Here is a 24,563-nt window from a genome sequence, read left to right as displayed (position 1 = left end):
GAGAGATTCTACATCACCATCCAGTGTCTTCCTCTATTGCTCTCAAGTTATTTTTTGAGATAGGTTTTCCTCACTGCGTTGAGGCTCGATGCTGATTCAGCTAGACTGGCAGTCCTGTGAGCTCAAGGGGTCCTCCTGTCTGCTCTGCACCCCAAGCCCTGGGATAAAGATGCATGCTGCTTTGCCTGGCTTGTATGTGGGTGCTGGGGACCCAAACTCAGGCTTTTATGTTTGCACCCCAAGCATTTTACCCATGGAGCCATCTCCCAGGCCCCCTTTCTCTAATATTTTTAACCTGTGATTGGCAGAATCGAGAAATGTAACACCCACAGGAAGGATAAGCCAATCGTGTTGCAGATACACACGCCCTGGAGAATACTAACACGCTGCTCTACGCTGGAAGGGAGAGGAGTTACCTGGGTCCTGAGGGTCCACACCATCGCCTCGGACAAAGTCTGAATTCTCCTGTTCCTTCACGCAGCAGGCACGAAACACCAGTCCACATTGGTAGCTTATCACGAAGTTGGGCTCACAGGTCTGGCCTCGGGCATGGGCTGCCTTTCCCAGCATGCAACAGTGGCAGCACCTCTATGAATGGAAAGATTCTAGACTGGGTCAGGGGTTTGTACAAGTGGCCCTTGGGACCTTGAAAGAACCTCAGGGACACACCCCTGACACCATCTTTCTTGTCCGTGTTCTCAGGACAGCAAGAAAACATCTGATGTGGGTGATTTCTCAAAATGTCAGAAGTAGATAGAAAAGCATGCTAGGCCCCTCCAAGCCTTCTAGGTCTGTTTGGAAAGTAACCTACAAGACCTGGCACCTAGTAAGATTGCACTTCCCTCCCCGCCCACATGGCTGCCGTGATGGTATGAATTGAAAATGGCCCCCATAGGCCTTTGGCAATGGCGCTATTAGGAAGTGTGGCATTGTTGGAGTAGGTGTAGCTATGTTGAAGGAAGGGTGTCACTACGGGTGGGCTTTGAGGTATCAGACGCTTAGGCTAGGCCCGATGTCTCGATCTCTTCTTGCTGTCTGCCGATCCAGATGTAGGACTCTCATCTTCCTCTCCAGTACCATGTCTACCTGTGTCCCACCACGATGACAATAGACTAAACCTCTGAACCGTAAGCCATCCCTAACTAAATACTTTCCTTTATAAGAGTTGCTGTGGTCATGGTGTCTCTTCACAGCAATAAGATCCTAACTAAGATAACAACTCCTTTTGGACCTCACGTTCCTGACCAGCAACCCCCAGCCCAGCTCACCCATCTTGAGGAGAAGGGAACAGACCAACGCTCCAAGGGCCTGCTCTGTCTTCAAGGTCTCATCTCCCTGCCAGAAGAATAGGTGCACACTCTCAACTGCAAGAGTTGGGCACAAGAGCCTCAAGGCCTCCAGTAAGGCATGAGACCTGGCCACTCCCTTTCATGGAGATCCCATATCCCAAAAGTTAAACCTGTGTCCTAGCCCAGACCCTGGGGTACACATGAAAAGCCCCAGGTCAGTCCGTCTAAAAACAAAGAGCTTTCTAAGAAGTCCATAGCAAGAGGCTTCGCTTGCACCTGCGGAGGCTGGGGAGCTGTCTCCATGTCGTTCTACCAACTCCATAGCCACAAAGAACCCCAGTGATCTCACTCTCCTCTGTGCTGTGAGTAATCTTTTCCAGAAACACACTTCATTAAGTCAGCCGGGGAATCTGTTCCCACTCTTGTTAGAATGTTCTAACATTTCACACCTCTCTTCCCTCAAGTCTAGGGATGGGGCAGAGCTGTCTGCCAGGCATACAACGTAAGCAGAGCCCAGCCCTACCCAGGGAGGTAGTTGCTGAATGCTCAAAGTCCTGGCTAAGAGACCCCTTAACCAGGTCACTCATTCTAGCCCTGATTAGCTCCCTGTACTGGCTGGTTTTATGTGTCAACTTGACTCAAGCTGGAGTTATCGAAGAGAAAGGAGCCTCCTTTGAGGAAATGCCGCCATGAGATCCAGCTGTAAGGCATTTTCTCAATTAGTGATCAAGGGTGGGAGGACCCACTGTGGGTGGTACCATCCCTGGGGTGGTAGTCCTGGGTTCTATAAGAAAGCAAGCTGAGCAAGCCAGGGGAAGCAAGCCAGTAAGTAACATCCCTTCATGGCCTCTGCATCAACTCCTGCTTCCTGACCTACTTAAGTTCCTGTCCTGACTTCCTTTGGTGATGAACAGCAATGTGGAAGTGTAAGCTGAATAAACCCTTTCCTCCCCAACCTGCTTCTTGGTCATGATGTTTGTACAGGAATAGAAACCCTGACTAAGACACTCTCCATGTCAGCACCTCCCTCACCCCCTCATAAAGGCCAGATGGTTGTGGTAGGCCATGGCTATCGAGGCAGAGTCTGGACCCATGAGCAATCTTGGCCGGTGTGCAGACATGCCTACCCACCCTCCTAGAATCCAGACTGTAATCAGACTTTCACTCCTTGATTCCATTACTACCCTCCTGAGGGAGATGGGTGTTGTCCCAGAAGCCACTGTCATCGACTCTTCTGGAAACCACTGGGGGTGGGGGGGAAGGAGGGGACTGACAGGTAGGGTCTGACCATTAGTCTATTTGTGTGCAAGCCTAGAAGTGCCGTAGTCAGCTCCCATGCCCACACATGAGCCTTCCATAGCTAATGCAAGCTCTGCAACCTGGCCCAGATCCGGGGCCCCAGGAACATTCAGGAAAAAAACTCCCACTCTTATTCTGATTATGTTCTATGGAGAATCCCCTCTGAGTCCTCGACAAGGAGAGGCCACTGGAGTGTGAACCCCGCTGGACTCCAGTGTCTTCCTGTAGAGTGTGGTCACAGAATCCCACGCTAGTAGAGGTCCTAGTGTGAGTCTGGCGTGAGCTCAGAGCCTCAGTTTACCTGAGGAGCAGAGAAGCACTGGGGCCTCTTGGGCAACAGGAAAATGCCTACCCTGAACTGAGAGGATTTTGAAGGGTCCAGAAAAGACAGGGTAATCCTCAGGCTCTTCCTGTTTCTCTAGGGTGGAGCTGGTTAGTCACCATCTCACCCTGTCTTATCTGGAAGTCTGGCTGGTAAGGCATATTGTCTGAATGAGAAGGGAAGGGTACCCGAGTGGCCACAGGGAAAGGTGGACAGGGAGAACGGCGGCCTTGTGTGGTCCTCAGCCTTACTCACCTTTATGAACATGGCCTCGAGGCTACTGTTGTAGCTGTGGAGCGAGGAGCAGCCGTCTGGCTCACTGGCCAGGTTGATGCCCGTGGCGCAATGAAGCTCCTCCAGTTGGTTGTGACAACACTGCTCCTGGACCATCCTGTGGGCAGAGCAAAGGCTTTGCCAGGACCCCTTGGTGAAGACAACCTCAGAATAGAGGCTCAAGGAGAGGAGAGGGGTGATGTCCTCTGGACATCCCCCCACATCCCATCTCCCACAGGGAGAGACACACAGTAGGACTTAACAGGTGATTGGTTAGAGAGAGGAAATGCAGAGTGGTGTCCGGGATGGGAGCCAGGAGTCCCCCAACTCTGCACACAGTTGAGCCTGGTTATAGAACGTTCTCACCTATTTATAATCAAAGCAGCCTGCTGCAGGCTCCAGGCTCCGCCCTCCCCTCCTTCCACCCGGCTCTATTCTCCTCAGCCTCAGCTCCATTTTCCAGGCTCAGAGGGGAAGTTTCAGAGAGTCTTTCAACACAGCTTGTTGAAGGACCAGACTGAAAGACACTAGCAACCATGATGCCCAGCCCCAGCCTCCCGCCACCTACAGGCTTGGCTACAAAAAGCTCTTCAGAAAAAAGGAGCTCAGGTAGGACCTGAACCTGCCAGAGTCTATGCCTCAGACACAAACACATTTTGTGACATCTCAGAGGCCAGAGAGCCAGCCCTGCAGACCACACAGACGGAAGGGTGTCAAATATGGCTCTCATCCAGACCAAAGTAACCTAAAGGCAGAGCCAGCAAGGGCAGAAAGAGGAACCTAACCCATTTCAACCTGCTTCATTAGATTTGCAGGCAAGAGGTATTTCACTAAAGGAGACTGAGCAGGCTGCCTGATGCACCTCTGCTTCAGGGTAGCCAGGGGTTCTCAAGAACTGCAAAGGCTCCAGGGAACCTAGTTTGAAAAACCAAAGAATCAGTCTAGAGTCACTCAATCTTGCCTGTCCCAAATCCTCTTCCTCTGAGCGCTCTCTGAACCTGGTGAGGTGTGGGGCGTTGTTGCCTTAACGAGGCTTTAGGGAGAGGATTCACTGGGAACCTAGAACGGGACCCCAGGGTGCTGGGGTTGGCCCCTCAAACCCGAGGTCTGCTCTGAGCAACACTGCTGATTCTCTAGCCGGCCTCTCCACACTCCTAGCAGGACCAACAGCTGCTCACTTGGGTCTCTGGATGTTTAAGGATACCTAGTCTGATTCTCCACCTCTCCTCAGCCTTCTCCCAACAGCATCCCTCCCTCTCATATGCCCAGCTAGACAAAGTGAACCTCTAAACCATCACCGACACCCCTCTGACTCCCACCCTACTCCCAGTACTGACAGCTTGGCTCCCTGCCTCCACTTACTTCCGCAGTCAGACCCTAGCCCAGGCTACTGCCCAGTTCCAAGCCACCTGCATATCTCAGAGTCCTTCAAACAGCCTGCTTGTTTGAAGTTTCTTAGCTTCTGCTTCCTCATGTCAACTGCTTTCTGCTTTAAAGGGTCCTCTTTAAAGACAAGTCTGGACAGATGTACTGCCACCTTGTTTATGCCTAGAATCTCCATCGGATTCTTACCCTGCTTCCAGTTACTTTCTAAAGTAGCCACGCTACCAGGAACAATGGGGAGCACCCTCACCCCTACCTCCCTCTGGCTCTGTGTCTCTCTGCCCTGCTGCTCCACTCTGTGCAGACTCTCTGGATGCCTTGCTGCTGCCCTAAGAACCGGCACAGCCTGCCCCTGATCATCCATCCACACTGGCTGCTCCTGCCCTGGATGCTCTTCCCACATTTCACATATGACTGTAAAGATTTGATAACCTCTTTATGATCACCAACATAATCTATTAGCAGAATCTAAGGTTTAACACTCCCCAAACTTTGTGATTTATCCTGATTTAATCTAGAGAGAGAATCCAAGTTATGCCGAAGCTGTGTGAATGAACTGTTTGTGTTCTTGGGGTCTTGTGGGCAGGCTCCTCAAGTCACAAGGTCTCAGCTGACGCTCTACGACAAACCTTCCTTTTCCTTGGGGAGATGACTTGCCCAGAGTTAGACAGCTGTGGCAGACCTGACTGCACATCTGGATGGTTTTACTTTTCAGGCCAGGGAAGACAACAGATCCCCCAGTGAGCACCGGGCAGCCCAGGGCAATGAGCCAAGCTCTGTGCTCAGGGCTCAGAAGCACAGAGGAGGAAGCAGCAGACAAAGGGAGGGAGGTCCCCCATCACCATCTCAGTCACCCGGCACACACTGTCCCTTCTCCCACTTGCCTCTAGACGGGCATGTGACGTCAAACAGTGGTAACAGCACACATACCTGCACTCCTTGGATTCTGAGGTGTACGGCAGTGAGCAGTCCCTGTGCTGGTTAGCCATCTGATTTCCCTCTGAGCAGCAAGCCTCCATGGAGACATCTGCATTTGCTGTGCAGGGAAGAAAACATGTTAATGGGTGACCCTGCTGGGTATCTCCCCCCACCCCAGCCCCTGACCCCCAGCCATGCCATCAGGATGCTTGCTTCTTGCAGCCCCAGCTATATCATCAAGCCAAGTCTGGAAGTGCACGGAGCACTCACAGAACAAGCTTAATCACTTTGTAAACCAGTAATGAGCATGCCAACTACTCTCAGCTGGAAGCGTCTACCCGACTCCTTCCACAAAGACCTGGGCCAGCTCTGAGAGCACCTAGCTCAGTGCAGAGAGTCGAGCATACAGGCCACGCCCCTGCTTTCCTGGTCCAGACAACAAAGGCGAGTTCTGCAGACAGATGCATGGTGGGGACATCACTGACCTAGCACTCATGGGAAGACCAGGGTCTGACTCCTCCAGAGGGGAGGCTGAAAGAAAAGTCTCAAAACACGGCCAACCCTCCATCTCTGGTCCAGCTTCCGGGGCTCACATCCAGGTTTTCATTTACCGTTTGTAACAAGCTATGGGCGGGGCTTCTGCCCTCAGCATAGAGTTGGGGAAACTACGGCTGGTGATAGTCCTGCCCTTAGGCATAACAGTCTTTTGTAGAAATGGCGACAAAAGAGGTGAGAGGTCAATGCTGGCTTGGCACAATGCCAGGCTCAGAAGTAACAGCTGTCCTGCCAAGCAGCTAGCACAAGCCCTCAGCAAAAGACGGAGCCAGAAACTTACGCCCTCATCCCAGCCCAGGTCTACGGCCTCACTAGGTTGCGCCCCCTCTGCTAGTGGCAGGTAGAAGATCCCCATGAAACCCCAGGGAGGGAAATGTGTCCTACGGTGCCACACATTTGCTTTTAGCCCAAAGGACTTACAGGACAGGAAATAGTGCCAGCCCACTGTCTGTCAGGACCTTACAAAACTCAGCTTTTAGAGACACCATGGGAGCTTGAGAGATGGCTCAGAGGTTAAGAGCACTTGAAGGTCTTGCAGCAGACCCAAGTTCAGTTCCCAGCACCCTTATCTGGTGGCTCACAACCACCTGTAACTCTGGAAACTGTGTGCCTTCACACACTTGCACTTACATGCCTGCACATACATACTCATACATATAAATAAAAAAATGTCTCTAAAGAAGAGGGACACCATGAGAGGGTAGGAAAGACCGCTCAGCAGTGAAGAGCATGTCCTGCTCTTTCAGCGGACCCAAGTTCAGTTCCCAGCACCGAGATCACACCTTGTAGGGGAATCCGATATTCCGGCTTCCACATACACTCTTGCGCACATACCCACGCACAGGCAGACACATATAAACATAATTGTAAATAAAAAATAAATCTTTAAAAAGAATAGACCCTATGACGACTTCGAGGATCGCTCAGCCAGTAAAATACTTGCCTTACAAGTGTAACGCCCTGAGTTTGAACCCATGTAAAAATGCCAGGCATGGTGACATGCACTTTCAATCTCAGTGCTGGGAAGAGGGAGAGAGGTGGATCTGAGGGAGCTTGCTGGCCAGCCACCATAACTTAGCAAGTTCCAGGCCAAGAGAAACCCCACCTCAAAGGTGGCAAATGACGTTCTGAAGATGGAGTTCAAGGTTGTCTATTGGACACCACACACACACACATGCATATATATATACACACATATACAAACATACACACATATATACACATATACACACAAACGCATATACATATATGCACATACATATACATACATATAAGCATACACATATACATGCATACACAAACATACACACATATACAGACACACATACACATATACACATACACAAACACACATACAAAATATATATACACACAAACACACAAACAAAATATACACACATATATAAACATACACAAACATACATGCACATACACACACAAACGTGCACACACACAAATGCATACATACATACACATATATAAACATACATACAAACACACACACACACAAATCTAAGAACAAACAAGCATAAAAGCATTCACACAAAACAGGGTCCCAACTGTTCCAAAGAGGCAGCTGTGGTTCAGTCCCTGGATAAGTGTGTGGTGCGTCCCCATAGTCTCTCCCATGCAGCCCCAACCCCCCAAACACAACACACCACACACACACACACACACACACACACACACACGAACTAACACAACCTCACCAGATGTGATTAGACTCCTGCTCTCAGCTTGTCTCCTTAAGCTCTTCCCCAGACCCAGCCTCTCCCTCACACTGCCTGTCAGCCCCAGACCCCTGCAGGCCCACGCAGCTCAGTCTTAGGGGCCTGGGCTCCCATCTTGGAACCCTTCACTCTGGGCTCATCTCATTGGTCCTACTGTTCCATTTACCTGACACACTCTCCCAAACAGAGATCCTGACAGTGAGTCTGTCCCTTGTCCCCTTATACTTTGACCAAATCCACCATGGAAGCAAAGAGTTGAAATAATAAGCTAGAATGCTGAGGCAGGAGAGTTACTGCAAGTCTGGATTGAAGATTGTTCTGGGTTACACAGCAAACCACCCCCTTGGAAAACAAACACACAAACAATAAAAAACCAAAATCAAGATTGGGGGGAAGGGCACAGCTTTGGAGCCAAACAAACCCTGGCTCTAGTGCTGGAACTTTCCGTGAGTGACCCTGGCATGGCCACCTCAGTCCTCTGGCCCATAGCTCATTTGTGTTAAAGCAGAGCTCGTGAGAACTCTACAGTCTCTGAGAAGGTGGAGCAGGCTGATGAAGTTCAAACAGCGGCTCTGCAACTTGTTAGAGGACCTGAGTGGGGGACGGGGAATAGCCTCCTGTCACCTGAGGGGAGCCTCTGCCAGTCCTGTGTGCGACATTCCATTAGCACAGCTGCACTCTAAGTGGGTGGGTGGGAACTGAGTCCTGAGCTGCACCAGGATGTCTAATGTTTTGTTTTGTTTTTGTTTTTCCCCTTCCCTTCTGGCCCCGATCGCTCCTGCTCAAAGGTTTTTTTATTTATTTATTATATGTAAGTACACTGTAGCTGTCTTCAGACACCCATATGAGGGCATCAGATCTCATTACGGATGGTTGTGAGCCACCATGTGGTTGCTGGGATTTGAACTCATGACCTCTGGAAGAACAGTCAGTGCTCTTAACCACTAAGCCATTTCACCAGCCCAAATGTGTTTTAAAAGGATGCCTGTTAGGGGACCCTTGGACACTCCGAACCTTGTGCACTCAGCAAGACAATCAGATGTTAAAACTTTCAGGCAATGTGGAAACTTGGAATGTCCCTGGAATGTGGCTCCAGTGTTCTTGAGCACAGTGTCCCAGGCCTGATAGCTGCAGAGCTGTCTGAAAGCTTTCGGGGCTCCCCTAAAGCTGCAAGGGGTCAGCTCACCCTCCTTGAAGTTGAGATGTCTCATAAGTCAGTGGACAGTGCCTGCATGCTCCCTTAAGATACTAGGAAGAGGACAGGCAGGGGCCACAGCCAGGCTGGACAATGGCCAGAGGGGTAGGGAGTATCCCTGCGGCAATAAACAAGCCAGGGTTGAAGGCCCTTGCAAACAAGGTCCCACTTGGTCCCTAGATCCTGTCCCCTCAAGCTCTGAGCTCCACACCTGCATCTCAACCCAGGATATAGTATTAGTGGAATTAATGGCAGAACTGAGAAGCTGTAACCGCTTCCTGCCCTGTTTGCCTTGCCAGGAATACATTACTTCTAACCTTTCAGGAAGGAATATCCAGACCCAGAAGAACATTTGAGCACAGCATGAGGATTCAGAAGTCTTATTCTAAGTGATAATTAATCGCTCCAGCTACAGCCTAGGAAGGACAGCAGCTAGGCTGGGGACAGCAACATTTTCTGAGTCCCGCTAGGTACACCGCTAGGTACACTGATGCCCGAGCACCACTCTATAGGCCTAGCTAGCACTGTAGCTAAATAGTGAGGCCACAGGGATTGCCAAACAGGGCCTGTGTCAACAGCTGGAGCTGCACTAACTGGCCAAGCTCGAGGTGGAGTTATCTAAGGATGTGCTGGGAGCTCCAGCCCAACAGGAAAGGAGCCTGTGAGGACCCGTGCCAATCTAGAAGGGTTTGCAGCAGCTAGAGATGCTGATGCAGGCAGTAGAGGAGGCAGGCATAGGCATACCTTGGTCAAGCGGCCACCACCCTGCAGTTATCAGAAGTCCACCAGGGTTTTTCCTACATCTGTCCCCAACTGTTCCCATAGTCACCAGTCTCTTTCGGATACCTCAAGTGCTCAGCCACCAAAGGGTCATAGCAAGGAAGGCCTTCAGACTTCAAAGGGAGTCAGAAGCTGAGTTGAGTCCACTAACAAAGACAATGCTAATGTGTCCCCCTTCCCACCAAGGCTATGTTTCACCAACCAAAAGCAGCACGTAGCCAGCTCTGCCCAGGACTTGGCAGACACCAAGGCCCTACACGTTCCTGCTTCCTGGCACTGGACCTACGTCATGGACAGAGACGCATCTCCCTCCCCTCGCTGTCCACACACATAGAACCTGTGTTGGCCAACATACCCACTGAGGTTCAAGAAGCATTAATTCCAAAGAATGAGGAACCACTGGGCACAACCACCCCTAAACTACAGAGGCTGTTTGGGCAGAATGCTCTGCCTTTCAAAAGGAGGGTTCTTCCTGGTTCATCTCAGGGACCAGAGGGAAGGTTCCCAGGCTGGAGCTGAGCACAGCAAAGGGCAAGACTCGCTAGAAGTTTGAAAAGAGCTAGAGGACTGCCACTTCTGATCCCTGGAGATGGGTCTTACTATCCAATGGTGGGTGCGGGGCACTAGTCACCTCTTATCCATTAAAGAAGACAGAGCTATGGAAGATGAGAGGTTGGAGAAGTGAGGACACATCCCCGGGACCACAGCCCAAGATGCTAACAAAGGCGCCCTCTACAGAAGTTTGGGTCTTTAATGATGTGTATGTTCCATGCTAGACAGGCTCTGTAGGGCAGGGCCAGGCTGACTGAAGCACACAAACGCACATGGCAGGGACATGGACACACACACACACACACACACACACACACACACACATTCTCTCATTTAGTTAGAAAGGTAGATTGCTGTGTTCACAATGACTGTGTTCACATTTCTTTTTTTAGATAAACAAGCCATACTCCCCTTATGAAAATGAAACATAGTGAGAGAACTCAAGACAAGGGAACACAGGTCCCTAAAAGTCAGATCCACACACAAGGCTAGCAGATGAGTGGGGTAAAGGCGACTGCTGCCAAACCTGAAGACTCGAGTTTGATCCCTGAGACTCTCACAGTAGAAGGATAGAACCCACTCCTACAAGTTGTTCTCTGGCCTCCACACATGTGCTGTTGCACAGGCTGCGCCCACCCCACATGCATTTTAACAAATGTAAAAAAAAAAAAAAACTGTAGACAGTGAACAAGTGCTTGCCGGGGCCTGGGGATGGGAGTAGGGTGGGGAATTAAGATTTAATAGGTATGGAACTTCTGTCTGGGAAGACGAGAACACTCTAGAGATAAGTGGCAGAGACGTTTGCACAGCAGTGAGTTCTCTTATGGGATCTGGAGGGTACATACCTGAGAGTTAAGAGGGTGAGCTTAGTGTGATATACATTTCACCACAATGAAAACATTCATTAAAAAAAAAACCAAAAACCTAGTGTTTAGGGGCTAGATCAATGGCTCAGCAGTTAAGAGCTGTTACCGCTTTCACAGAGCACCTAGGTTTGGTTTCTAGCATGAACATGGCAGCTCACATCTGTCTGTAACTCTAGTTCAAGGGGATTTGTGATGGTTTGTATATACTTGGCCCAGGAAGTGGCTCTATTAGGAGGTGTGGCCTTGTTGGAGTTAGTGTGTCACTGTGGGCATCGTGGGCTTAAGACCCTCATCCTAGCTGCCTGGAAGTGAGTCTTCCACTAGCAGCCTTCAGATGAAGATGTAGAACTCTCAGCTCCTCCTGCACCATGCCTGCCTGTATGCTGCCATGTTCCCGCCTTGATAATAATGGACTGAACCTCTGAACCTGTAAGCCAGCCCCAATTAAATGTTGTCCTTATTAAGACTTGCCATGGTCATGGTGTTTGTTCATAGCAGTAAAACCCTAAGACATGATGCCTCCTCTGACCTCTTTGGCCACTACATTCATGTGATACACATGCATAAACACAGGCAAAAGGGTCATACACCTCAATAAAAACAAATCTTTTAAAAATGTAGTGTTTTCACCAGGCATGGTGGTGGCACATACCTTTAATCCCACTATTCAGGAAATTCCTATAAAGTCCAGCTTGGGAAGCTGAGGTAATCAGATCTTAAGCTCGGACTCCATAGTGAGGTCCTGCCTGCCCCAAAATAATATAAAACAGAATCATTATTATGAGTCCTTTTGCCTTCTCTTTCACTAGGAAAGGAACTGAACATTGTGCCTGTAAACTCGTTGGTCTTTTTCAGTCAGTGCTGGTCTGACTACCGTGAGGAGATTCATTTGGTCAACGGCACTTCAGAATGTTCTAGAAGAGCAGCTGAAAAGACAATGAGATGGTTTGCATGCCGAGTTGTGAGATTCCAAATAGGAACAGTTAAACTGTGCGGTAATGAATAAAAATAACCCAAATTATTTTTAAAAACCTCCGTGGTCTTGCCGGGGGTTGTGGCAGCACTATCATGGGGGCTCCAACGCTGCCCACAACCTGGCAGTTGTACCTCAAGGACCACATATCTCCACCTTCAAGAACTGGCCCTTCCTGGAGGACTGCTCCTGCACCCCAGAGCAGATGGTGGAGGCTGGCTTCATCCACTGCCCTACCGAGAAGAAGCCTGACTTGGAGCAGTGTTTTTTCTGCTTTAAGAAATTGGAAGGCTGGGAACCTGATGTCAACCCTAAAGAGGAGCACAGAAAGCACTCACCTGGCCTTCCTTACTGTCAAGAAGCAGATGGAAGAACTAACTGTCAGTGAAGTTTTGAAACTGGACAGAGAGTCAAGAACAAAATTGCAAAGGGGAGCAACAACAAGCAAAAAGAATTTAAAGACCCTGCAAAGACTGTCCGTCAGTCAATTGAGCAGCTGGCTGCCTTGTGCTGAGCCTTTGCTGGGACAACCTGGACCTGAGCGACGCGCCACATCTAAGCCCCGCGTCCCAGCTTTCCCAGCCCGGGCCTCCTAGCGGTGTCTTAGAAAAGGAGACAATGGTAATTTGTAACTGGATATCAAATAGTTCTGGGTTTGCTAAAGCCCAGTGGCTCAGCCTACGTAGCTATCTGTTTTTGGTTTTGTGGCTTTGCTCTATTGTGACCTAGACTTAAGCAATGAGGGAGTGGAGGAGGGGACACTGTTCTCTGATAGGACCTATCGGGGTTGGGGGTGTCTGTGCAAGATCTTTCTGGTTTTGATGTTTCCATGCCTGGCAGCTGATGCATCCTATTGCATAGGTGTGGTTATTATGTGTTTGTGCTGATAATCCTTCTGCTGATTCTTCCTACCACGAGGTAATGGAATAAAATCACTTGAAAAAGTGGAAAACAAAAAGCAAACAACAGCCTGGTCTACAGAATGAGTTCCAGGACAGCCAGGGTTACACAGAAACCCTGTCTGAAAAAAACCAAAACCAAAAACCAAAAAACAAAAAACCAACAAACAAAAAAACCCCACCTCCCTGGGGAATGTATTCCCACAGGTTTGTCTCTGAGGTAGCCATGGGGAGGTGTTAGATCCAAAACAGGTCCCCAAAATGGTGGTGCTGGTGACAAGGTCCTAAACAGAAGGACCCTGACTGGGTAAACAGAAGGATTGTTGCTGGGTAAACAGAAGCTCACACTCGGCATACCTCAGGAATCTTGAAAAAAATGCTACCTCCTTTATCAGCCCCAAAGGCCAGCTACATCGGGCAAGGGCATCTAGTTCCTAGTTAATCTGAACAGCCTGTATCGACTCAAAAACCACCACCTTGCTATCACATAAAATCCATTTGCTTTCCCACCACGATGCCGCTCTCTATCCCCGTGAGACAGCTGGGAACTTGCTTTTCCAAATAAATGTTTCTTCCAACCCACAGAGTGGTCCAGGTGGGTGGCTTCATGGCATGCTCGCTTAGAGCCAGCTGTGAGGAGGGCCTGACCGACACACCTGCTCAACCATGACCTCCTCCTCATGCAGGAGCAGCTTCTGCAGACTCACCTGGGGACGGGGAATGATCAAGTCACCTTGAACACTGGCATCCTGAGTCCTACTGTCCAGACACACAATCTACCGACTTCCTGAAGCCCACAGAGGTACCTATCTCTCCTTCACCCCCACGGCTCACTCACATTGCACCCAGAGCAACCTCACAGTGTCGACCAATGAGTTACAGAGCAAAGTCCCCACCCAAGTCCACATTTCACAGGTATGGAGAGTTCCACACCACAACATCTGGCCCACAGCTGGTCAGTCACAGAAAGGTGAAGGACGAGCATCCCAACCTGCACACAGACCTCCACACTGAGAAGAGTGGCTCGGAGCTCATCACAGTGTCAGCATTTGGTGGAGACGGTGACAGAAAGCATAGCTCCCCACTGGTGCCTACAGCATTTAGGGACCTCGACTCAAACCAAACCTGGGTTGATCGTGGCTTTGATGCAATGCAGAAAAGAATTCAAGACTGGCCAGAGTTGAGGTTTAGTAAGAGTATTTTAAAAACAACAATAAAAACAGGCTTAAGTAGGAGGATTAAGGGGAGAGGTGCTCAGATAGAAAGATAGGACACACCCAAGCACTCGGGTTTGGGCTTCTCTAAGGAGAGCCTTGGAACAGAAAACATATCCAAGTCTGGGTGTGGGCTCCCTGAGGGAGAGTGGGAGAGCATTGATTTCTGAAAGCCAGATACATCATTTTTTTTTTTTTTTTTTTTTTTTTTAGATTTTGAAGTTACTCTCTTCAAAGGCTTACTATGAAACCTAAAAGATTTCCCGAAGGCTATCTGACAGGATCACAATTGTTATTTATATAAAGTAGAAAAGTCTGGCCCACGGGGATGTGGACAGGTAGGAGAGCTATACCGTAAACACACTTACTGTGGTAAAGAGTGTCAAGCCCAACCTGGGGCCTTACCCAACACCATATTTCCCAGAGGCCTTAAGCCTGGTTCGCCCACTTTAATATAAAGCAGTAGTTCTCAACCTTCTTAATGTTGAGACCCTTTAATACAGCTCCTCAGGTTGTGGTGACCCCCAACCATAAAATTACTAAGTTGCTACTCCAAAAGGAGCTAGAACCCACAGGTTGAGAATCACTGATGTAAAGTATCTGTAAGTGAAAGGAATATTAACTGCACATGCTAGGATTCTTGCTTCTCAGCTGACTAGGGCTTCAGTCAGATTCCAGGGTGAGGGGCTCCTCTCCTTCCGGTGTCTCCACAAGCTCTGTCTTTCTATTCTGCTTCCAGGCCACCACCACTGCTGCTTCTATGCAGCCAGCCTACAGCCGCAGCTTCAAAGTCTGTCAATTAACTGACCCACTCGTGAGCTTCGAGGTCCCTTCACGGAGCAGCAGCCAGTCCGGAGCCTGCTCTCACTTCAGTCATGGTTGCTTCTGTGCAGAAATACCACCTATCAACTAGTTTTAACTTCTAACTCTGTCATCTGACTGTGTGACAAGATCCTCAAGCGATGAACAGCTTAAACCAAGAATGAACTCTTGCCCAATATGGCTGACCTTCAGTCAAATAATCCACAGGCAAGCAACCTGCCTAATGCCGAGACCCTTCAACAGTTCCACAGGCTGTGGTTATCTCCCAACCATAAAATTACTAAGTTGCTACTTGATAACTGTAATTTGCTACTGTTATGAATCATAATGTAACTATCTGCTATGCATCCTCTACCAGGGGCAGTGGTGCACACCTTTAATCCCAGCATGGGAGATGGGGGGGGGTGGGGGGTGGGGGGGTGTAGGGGTGGGATGAGGCAAGTGGATCTCTGTGAATTTGAGGCCAGCCTGGTCTACAGAGAGAATGAGAGAGTTCTGGGACAGCCAGGACTACACAGAAAAGCCCTGTCTGAAACAAACAAACAAACAAACAAGCAAAAAGAGCAATCCTCCGTGGTCCTGGAGAGATGGCTCAGGCACTAAGAGCATTTGCTGCTCTTGCAGAGGCCCGGGGTTTGATTCCAAACACTCAGGTGACATACAACAGCCTGTAACTATCCAGGAGATGGGGACCAGCTTGAGCAGCACACAGAGATGTCACCAAACAAGGTCACCAAACACGGCTCAGCTTCAAACAAGCTGCCCTATCTCTCCAGCCTCAGGGATGTCAGTTCCACAGCCTGATGTGCAGAAACGGGGGGTGAAGGAGGTAATCCTGGGGGCAGGACTACAGGATCAAACGGAATCCACAAACTCCAACGCACAGGGCAGTTTAGTCTATAGGAGCTGCATCGTCCCCAGCACCTACCCACCCTCTTCTAGAAAATGCCACCGGCCCACAGGACTACTGTGGCAGTCAGGCAGAGGGCATCAGGGTAACTTTCCTCCAGGTGAGTTAACACTTCCAAGGAGCTGGGAGACGGCTTAGTCAGTCACTTGCTTTCCATGTAAGTGAATGGACCTGAGCTTGAGGCCCAGAACTCACATAAGAGGCTAAACAAGGCGCCATGCATTTGTAATCCCGGTACTGGGGAGGCAGAGGCAGAAGGATTACTGGGACTTGCTAGCTAGCCTAGCTTAACAATGGTGAACCTCAGGGCCCAGTGAAAGGCATCATCTCAAAAGCAAGCAGGACTGGAGGCAGGGCTTTAGAGATGACCCGACAGTGAAGAGTACTCGCTGCTCTTCCAGGAGACCTGAGTTCACTTCCCAGAACCCAGGTAACTCCAGTTCCAGAGGATCCCACATTTTCTTTTGGCCTTTGAGGGCACATATACAAGACACACACACACAAACACACACACACACAAATAAAAATTTAATTACATTAAAAAAGCAAGACAGACAGCTCCTAAGGAACAACACTGGAGGTTAACCTCTGGCCTCCACATACATGGACATAAGCATATACCCATAAGTAAGTAAGTAAAAGCATAAAGCTGACAGGTATCAACAGCACAATACATACGTTCTGAACACAGACACAGTCATAGCTTAGAGAGAAACACCAGACCCCACCCTCGATGTGTAACATCAAGGTCACTAGGTCCTCCCGTGACAGTACAGACACGGGCTTGGGATTATAGGGGTTTGGTACCACTCTTCAGGTAGCGGCTTCCAGAATGTCAGCCTGGTAGCCATGAATGTTATAGAGCCCTTCCCTGCTTATGTTTCCCGGTTGCCTAGGGGCCACCAGGATCTAATTAATGTTCAAGGTTTCCTAGTGTGTCATTGTGGAAAGATAAAAGTCCAGCTTTGGCTGCACCCCAGCATGGAGGGTTTTCCCACTGGAGGAGGTCTGGGTCTCAATTTCCCCAACTGTATGCTGTATGGAGGATTTGCCTGTCCCCACCTCTGCCTGTCCATGTGTGGGCCCTAGGCTGCTAGATTCGTAGGGAAAGCAAAGGCGCTTCCCAAAGAGCCATCTTTCCAAAAAAATTTTTTTCTTCTGAGACTGTCCTTCTAAAATTCAGGACATTAAATGTCCTCTAGTTCTACAGAGTAGGTAGGGCTTGAGGAAAGACCAATAGTGAGGCTAGCCTCCAGTGACCCTCTCCCACCACCCACCCCACCCTAAACCCCCCCCCCACACACACCCCTGCCATGGGGTTCTGAACAAGCTCAAACCCTCTGAGAATGCTGACACACCCGGTGTTCCGTAATGGGTAGAATCCTGGGCCTGCTCCCTGGAGCCTCCAAAGCTCACACCTTGCAAGGATCCTGTCCACTGCCTCAGCCACTGCCTTCTCTAAAGCTACAGCAGAATGAGGGGACCCTACAGGGACTTGGGGACAGGATTAAAAAAGCCAAAACTGCAGACCCTCACAAGAAAGCCAACCGCATGGAATAGGCATGCCCAGCACCTGTCACAGACAGCACAAGGGTCTGAGGTACAGAGAGGCAGGCAGCCAGGAGGAGGCAGTGGAAGACAAGGAGCATGCGCAGTACACAGCTAGGAAGGTGAATTATCGTCGCCTTGAAGCTCCCTGGAGCAGACCCAGCTCAGGCAGAGCTATCTTGTGTGCCAATTCTAGCTAGCACACACTTAGCCATCCTCAACGCTGACCCCTCTGTAGCATCCTACCCTACCCTGAGGGTCTCCTAAGCTTCCAGGACCCATCTCCCCCTCCGTTTCCTTCACCTCTCCAGCCACATGTCATGTGTCCTCACACCTGGCCTTTAGAAGTTGCAGCCGGGTGGTCCTGGGCCAGTGTGCTCCTGCCAACAGTCCTTCCTTCAGGGACTCCTTAACCACCCTCAACTCGCTTGAACACGCAGGCTCACAGAGAACTGTTTCCTGTCTCGCACAGGCTCTTTGTTCTCTTACATTCCCAGCACTTAGCACAAATGATTATACATGAACTTAACACCTGGAGGGTGGGGCCGGGCTGTGCTTCACTCTGTGCTTTGTCTCAAAGCTCTGCAATGACAGCCACCACTTGATAGCATCGAATAAGCAAATATCTCAGGAGACCCTGGCAATGCTATATGGGCCGGAAGAGATTCAGGCAGAAAGGGCAAAGGTTGACTGGACCTCACCCCAGCTCAGCTTCCAAAGTTCCCAGATCCACTATAAAAGCCCCGGGGGGAAGTCGTATCCCTCGTTAATGGTGGAATTAAGAAAAACGAGAGTTAACTGGCAAGAGATGATACCACCGAGTGTCCTTGTTAGGACTGAAATGTTCAGCCTGGGATCCTGTCCTCCTGTACAATGGGGACAATGACAGAGTCCTCTGTGAGGAGGCATCTGGCATGCAACAAGGCCCCATAGGTGAAGCAGGGTCCAGGGCTAGTGTCTCGAATGCACGCTGTCAAGGGATAGTAGTGCCCCACAGCCACTCTCAGCCAGACTACAGGCAGTACTGACTCTTAGTGATGGATTCTCCCAAGAGAATTTTTAGCCAAAAGGAAAGGCAAGACTTCACACATGTAGCAAAACTCAGTCAATCTTAACTCCAGTAGGTGAAAAGTCAGAAAGGAAAGGAAGACCCAGGAAAAATACTGGACCACATACCACACAGGGCTGTCGGCTCTTGAATGGGAATCACTTCCGTTAGCCTGATGGCCCAGAACAGCATTAACCAGAGTGAAGTTGACTGACATTGAGAAATAAAGGCTTGTGGTTACCCACCATCTTGAGCCACATTCAGAAGAAAGTCTAGCTGCCTCCTACCCTCTTTGGGGGTGAGGGTCCCCTGCATACACCCCTTGGAACATACAGACCGCTGGAGTGACACACACCAGCTCCATCGCTGACCCGGCCTTACTCAGGACCAGCCTGGAGTGGAAGGAGGTGAGGTCTGTCCACCTTAGGAAACAGCTTTCCTGCTTGCCCTGAGTGGGCAGATGCTTCACCTGCATTTTGAAAAAGTTCCTCTCCTCCCACCCTATTTTGTTACACAGCCATAGCTGAGATCATTTCAAAGAAATTGGACCCACAGGCCACTATGTCAAAGCAGCTGTTAATCAAATTGCTACACTGAGATATTTCACAAAAGGAAAGTCTTTTGTTGGATAGAATGCACTGGGGTGGGGATGGTGGAGGCTGGAAAGATGACTTAGAAGATAAAAGCATTGGGTGCTCTTGCCCAGGATGTGAGTTCAGTTCCCAGAATCCATATGGCAGCTCACAACTGTCTGGAACTCCAGTACCAGGAGGATCTGATGCCCTCTTCTGGTATCCCCAGGAACTGCACACACATGGTGCACATACATGAAGGCAAACTTCTCATACAGATCAAACTTAAAAGTAAACAAATCTAAAAAAAAGTGCATTGGCAGAATCTCATGTGCCTTTTGAGGACTGTTACCTAAACCGTTATCTGTAAAGCTGCCTGTCCATTATGCCTTTTGCTTGGGTTACTGAACCTTCAGGGAGTTGCAAGCAGGAGGCTTCCCCAGGCACAAGGGTAGGAAAGAACCCCTATATGTTCCTGGGTATCTCGTTGTGGTGGTTTGAATGAGAGTGGCCCCCATAGACTCATATATTTGAATACTTGGTCCCCAGTTGGTGGGACGGTTTCCGAAAGGATTAGGAAGTGTGGCCTTGTTGGAGGTGGGTCACTGGAAGTTTTTAAAGTCCACACCATTCCCAGTTAGCTAGCGTTCTCTCTCTCTCTCTCTCTCTCTCTCTCTCTCTCTCTCTCTCTCTCTCTCCTTCCCTCCCTCCCTCTCTCTCTCCCCCACACTGGATTAAATACAAGCTCTCAGCTACACCTCCAAAACCATGCCTGCCTGCTGCCATACCCCACACCATGACCATGGATTCTAACTCTCTGAAACCTTGATCCCCAAATTAAATGCTTTCTTTTATAATTTGCCTTGGTTATAGTATTTTTTCACGGTAATTGAAAAATGACTAAGACGCTCAAGTTTTCTTTTGCCAACAGGACTTTGCTCAGGCACTCTCCTGCCAGGAATGCACACTTTCCTCCCAGAAAACGATGAGAGAAATTCTCTTCCGCAGACCATGGGTGCACACTGCCTCCTCCAGAAAGTCTCCCCTGACTCAGCCGTTAGGACTCGGCTCATTTATCTGGATCTCCTGGAAGCTACGAACCACATGAAGGGAAAGGGCTGAATCTGTCTCATCCCTTGCCACATCCGGGTAACCTCAGCGTCTGGCGCTGTGCTGTCCCTCGGCAGCTGTTTAGTGGATGCTTCTGCATGACCTTCACCACCAGGGCTAGCTGTGAGGGCTGCCGTCAGGAGCTCCTTCAGGAAGAGTCTGAAGTTCCATATTAGCAGAACTTCCAAAGCATGAACGAGAATGGCCCAAGACAGTTCTCCTGCTGCTTAGCTCTCTCTTCCTTAACTCTTAAGGTGACCTAACAAATGGGAATCTGTTAGTGTGTTTTATAAACAGGGAACCACCCAGCCATTCCACTGGATTGTCCTCTAGATAGGAAAACTGTTTTCCTAAGCAATAGGTACCTCAGTAATCTGATAAATGGGGGTTGGGGGGCCTGGGTTCCCCTTTGCCCTGCACAGTACGATTGAGGGGGGTGTGGGAAGGGGGCTGGGCACAGACACACCAACACAAAAACTGCAACTCAGAGTTAGTAACTTTAAGCCCTGGAGATCTCAGTGCTGCCCCCAGGGTTCTCCCAACCCCCAGCCCCATCTTCCTGCCTCCAGTCTCCACCTCCCGACTGGGAAACTTCCAGGAGCTCAGCTCACAGCCACATGTTTCTGCCAAGGGCTCAGGGCCTTTGTTCTCCCTCCCAACAGGACTTTCTTTTAATCAGTCGGAAACTGCAAGCTGGAGCCAGAGGCCAAGAAAGCCTTGGAGAAAACACAACTGTTTCTCCCCAACCCCTCCCCCTCCCCACACCCTCAGCTGGTCCTGGGGCAGCCAATCCCAACAGGACAGTCACGGGACAGTCACTGTCAGGGGCTGACTCTATCCCTTAGCAAGAAAAATCAGGGCTCTTCTGCATATAGGTGGCCACATAGCCCATGGGTGACCAAGTGAATGGCAGCTGATTGGCAACAGGGTACTCTGCCTGACAGGCTTCCTTTTAAGACATCAGCTTTCTTGCCCACCCCATGGCTCTCTGGAGCCTGAGGTCAGGGTCTCTTGGCCTTACAGGACTACAAGCAGGAAGTCCTTCTGCAGGAAGGAGCCAAACTGCTTCAAACCCTTTCCTAAGACCGCACCAAACTGAACTAACCAAACCCAAGACAGCTCCCTCTGTAAGACGCTGGGTCCTGGGATGTTCTATACTGGCTGGATTCAGGTTAAAAGCTTTTCTATGACCAATGATGCTTGCAGACCTGAGCAGCTCCAGGTTAGCAAGTGTGTGAGTGTTCACACACAACTGTGAGTACCACATTGCTCCACCTGTCTCCTCTCTGCAGCAGTACAGGGCTATCAGAGGTCCCTGCCATTTGTGACAGTCTGCCTCCTTCCTTGTTAAAAGTCCTCTCTGGATTTCACTCTCCCTGGCAGGGACTCAGATGCCTTCTTTGGCCCACAGACCTACCTCACCGTCTCTGGTCCAAGCACAATCTGCTCCAAGAAGCCTCCCTGAACTCTGAGGGACTGCAAAGCTCTTGGCGAGAACAGAGGCCTATGAGCCTACCCACCCTGTCTCCTACACTGAGATGTGATCCAAGATGTGCCAAGGCTGCAGCCAGTGCCCAGAACAGCCAGAGCTCCAGGATTCAGGACCAGTCAGCCCCTTCTCCCACACCCTCTGAGCAGTTATCTACAACCTGTGGCCTTCTGACCAGAAGGGTCGGAGAATTGAAAAGAAACTAAGCTAACCCAGGGATAAAGAATAAGAGACCACGAAAGTGGTGTGGATCTAGGCTTCCTGAAGAAACAAAGACTCCGGGAGGGCAAGCTTGGCTCTCAGAGGTTAAAGGTCATAGATTTACAACCCCACAGTTTCTCTGATATACAGGTGAAGTGCTTGCCGCCAGGCCTTGGAGCTTTTGGACTGAGAGAAGCACAGTCTAGGTGGGTACCATTCCATTCTAAGTTTCCTGTACTGGGGAAGTGGTTCTGGGCCACCAATCTGCTACTCTGGTGGCCCAGCAGGGAAGAGGTGGCTAACTTCCAAACCTCTGGGATGTTCCTCTATTTTCTCTCTTCTTCCTGCCCCCACCTCTGAACAACTTACAGCTCTTGTCTTCCTATCTCAGTTTGTTCAGGAGCAAAATGGGTGCAGCAGTTCCTCCAGCCCCACCCCACCCCCGCACCCGAGGGTAGGGGCTGGAGGCGATTTAAAAGTAACACTAAAGCTACTTCTTCCAGTACAGAGTACTTCCCACCCCCAAGGCCCAGCGGGCGGTCTTCGAGCTGCCTTCACCAGCATAGGATGTGGCTTCGTGAACCCGCAAGAGGATCCGTTTGGAAGGTAAAAGATTTAAAGCAAATCTCCCTATCGAGGAGGGGACTGGGGCCGAGCCGGAAGTATGGTTGGGGAGGGGAGGTCGTGGGCCTGGATTCCACGCAGTTCTGGGGACCATGCGATGACCCCCCCTGGGTGCGGCGCTCGCTCCGGAGCATCGAGGGCTGCAAACTTCCAGGGAGCGCGGGGCTCGAGTGGGGACCTAGTGCGGGGCCGTGGGCCCGGGGCGCCCCTACCTCGGGCCGCCAGCAGCGAAAGGCTACCGAGCAGCAGCAGCGGCAGCGGGACGAGGCGCGACGGCGCGGGGCGCTCCATGGGGCTGGCGGGCTCGGGCGGCGGACAAAGGCACGGCGGGCAGCGGCTACACGCTCTAGCCGGGCCTGGGCAGCCAACGCGAGGCTCCTGCGCGCCGTGTTCAATTATCCCGCCCGGAGGAGGCGCGGCGGGGGCGGGGCCCGCGGGGACCCTCCCTCCGGCACTGCGCAGCTGGAGCACGCCGCCACCCAGACTCTCCTGCCGGGATGCACGCAGAGCGCAAAGCAGAGGTGCCACCCACCTACTGAAGGTCACAGGAAAAGTGTCTGACCAGACAAATCAGGATACCAGGCAGCCCTAGGTTAGACCAGCAGAAGCCTGTTTGTGTAGCATGCATGGCAGCCGCCAAACAGTTTAGAGAACTCTCCGATTTATTAGGAAGAAAGAAAGGAAAGAAAGAAAGGAACGCTGGGAAGATGGCTCAGTGGATAAGACGCTTGCTGTGAAGACACGAGGGCCTGTGTTCAAATTTCCAGCACTCATGTAAGATAAATAAAATCAATGCAAAATAATTAGACTTTCAGCCGGATGTGATGACAAGTGCCTTTAATCCCACCACTCCAAAGGCAGAGGCAGGGAAATCTCCTCAGCCAGTTCTACAGATCAAGTTCCAGGACAGCCGGGGCTACACAGACAAACGCTGTCTGGAAAAACAAACGACAAGATTAAAATAAAAACAAACCCAGTACAGGTAAATGTGGAGGACCGAAATACACCATTTAGCTGATTGTGTGGGACCAGCAATCCAATCACGGGGATTAGGCTTCGCTGGAATAAATGTGCCTATCTGCAAACAGACTGGGGCTAGATAAACTGTCCATAATGTCCAGTGGGAGCCACCCAACATCATCCACAGTGAATGAATACTCAGGGGAGTAGTCACACACTAGGACCTTAAACTCTGAGGGTGCAGAGTGGGACCTACCACAGACGAACTTTGACTGTAGGTCTCCTTGTAGAAAGGACAGAGAAAGGTTAGAAGTTAGGAGCCGGGTGCTCCCGGAAGGAGTCGTGTCTAGAGGCAGCAGCTGAGGAGTGGTTCCCTTAATATAGTCAGTGTGTGAAAATTTATCAGGCTGTTCATTTATGAAATATGCCTTTCTGTTTTATTTCGAGAAAGGGGCATCATGCTCTGTGGCCCAGGCTAGCCTTGAGCTCCTGGGCTCTGGTGACCCTCCTTGATCAGCCTCCTAAGTAGTTCCATCTACAGGGGGGCACCACTGCGTCCAGCTGTCTTTGAATGAAACCTCATTTCGAAAGATGCCTAATGGCCAGAGGTTTGCAGAGAGACCAGGGAGGCTGGAGGAAGAGCCTGCTGGTTGAGTGCAGTTCCCTGAGTTCAGTTCAGGAGGCCTCCCAGAAGTGAGGCAAGGCTCAAGTGCAATCCAGCTTGTAGAATGCTTGCCAAGCTTGTACAGAGCCCTGGGTTGGATCCCCAACAGTACGTAAAGCAAGTATCTGGGCAAAACCTGTAATTCCAGCAGTCAGAAGGTGTGAGCATGAGGATCAGAAGTTTATGGCCATCTCCTCAGCTACACAGTGAGTACAAGAATGAGTAGGTTGTGTGAGAAAGAAAAGGGAAAGGGAAGGAGGGAGGGAGGGAGGGAAGAAGGGAGAGAGGGAGGAAGGGAGAGAGGGAGAGAGGGAGGGAGGGCAGAGGAAACAGCCTCTGCAAAGGCTCACAAGCTTTGCCACCAGAG

At 50.3% G+C, this 24,563-nt stretch overlaps 1 protein-coding gene and 1 pseudogene across 1 annotated transcript in view; one reads left to right on the top strand and one right to left on the bottom strand.

The window, feature by feature from the left end:
• Fbln1 (fibulin 1) overlaps nucleotides 1–23,042 on the bottom strand; it is a 46,833-nt gene extending 23,791 nt beyond the window's left edge. The window contains exons 1-4 of the mRNA XM_028788726.1: nucleotides 22,785–23,042; nucleotides 5,497–5,602; nucleotides 3,166–3,301; nucleotides 417–588 (exon numbers count right to left, since the gene is read on the bottom strand). Coding sequence (XP_028644559.1) covers nucleotides 417–588; nucleotides 3,166–3,301; nucleotides 5,497–5,602; nucleotides 22,785–22,863 — 493 coding nt within the window. The 5' untranslated portion in view covers nucleotides 22,864–23,042. The remainder of the gene's footprint in view (nucleotides 1–416; nucleotides 589–3,165; nucleotides 3,302–5,496; nucleotides 5,603–22,784) is intronic.
• LOC114639904 lies at nucleotides 12,231–12,649 on the top strand (annotated as a pseudogene).
• Nucleotides 23,043–24,563: the final 1,521 nt, after the last annotated feature.

The sequence above is a fragment of the Grammomys surdaster genome, unplaced genomic scaffold (assembly GCF_004785775.1).
Source record: "Grammomys surdaster isolate TR1022 unplaced genomic scaffold, NIH_TR_1.0 125767, whole genome shotgun sequence".
Lineage (NCBI taxonomy): Eukaryota > Metazoa > Chordata > Mammalia > Rodentia > Muridae > Grammomys > Grammomys surdaster.
The sequence above is the reverse complement of the archived record's forward strand: the minus strand, read 5'-3'. Positions and strand labels throughout refer to the sequence as shown.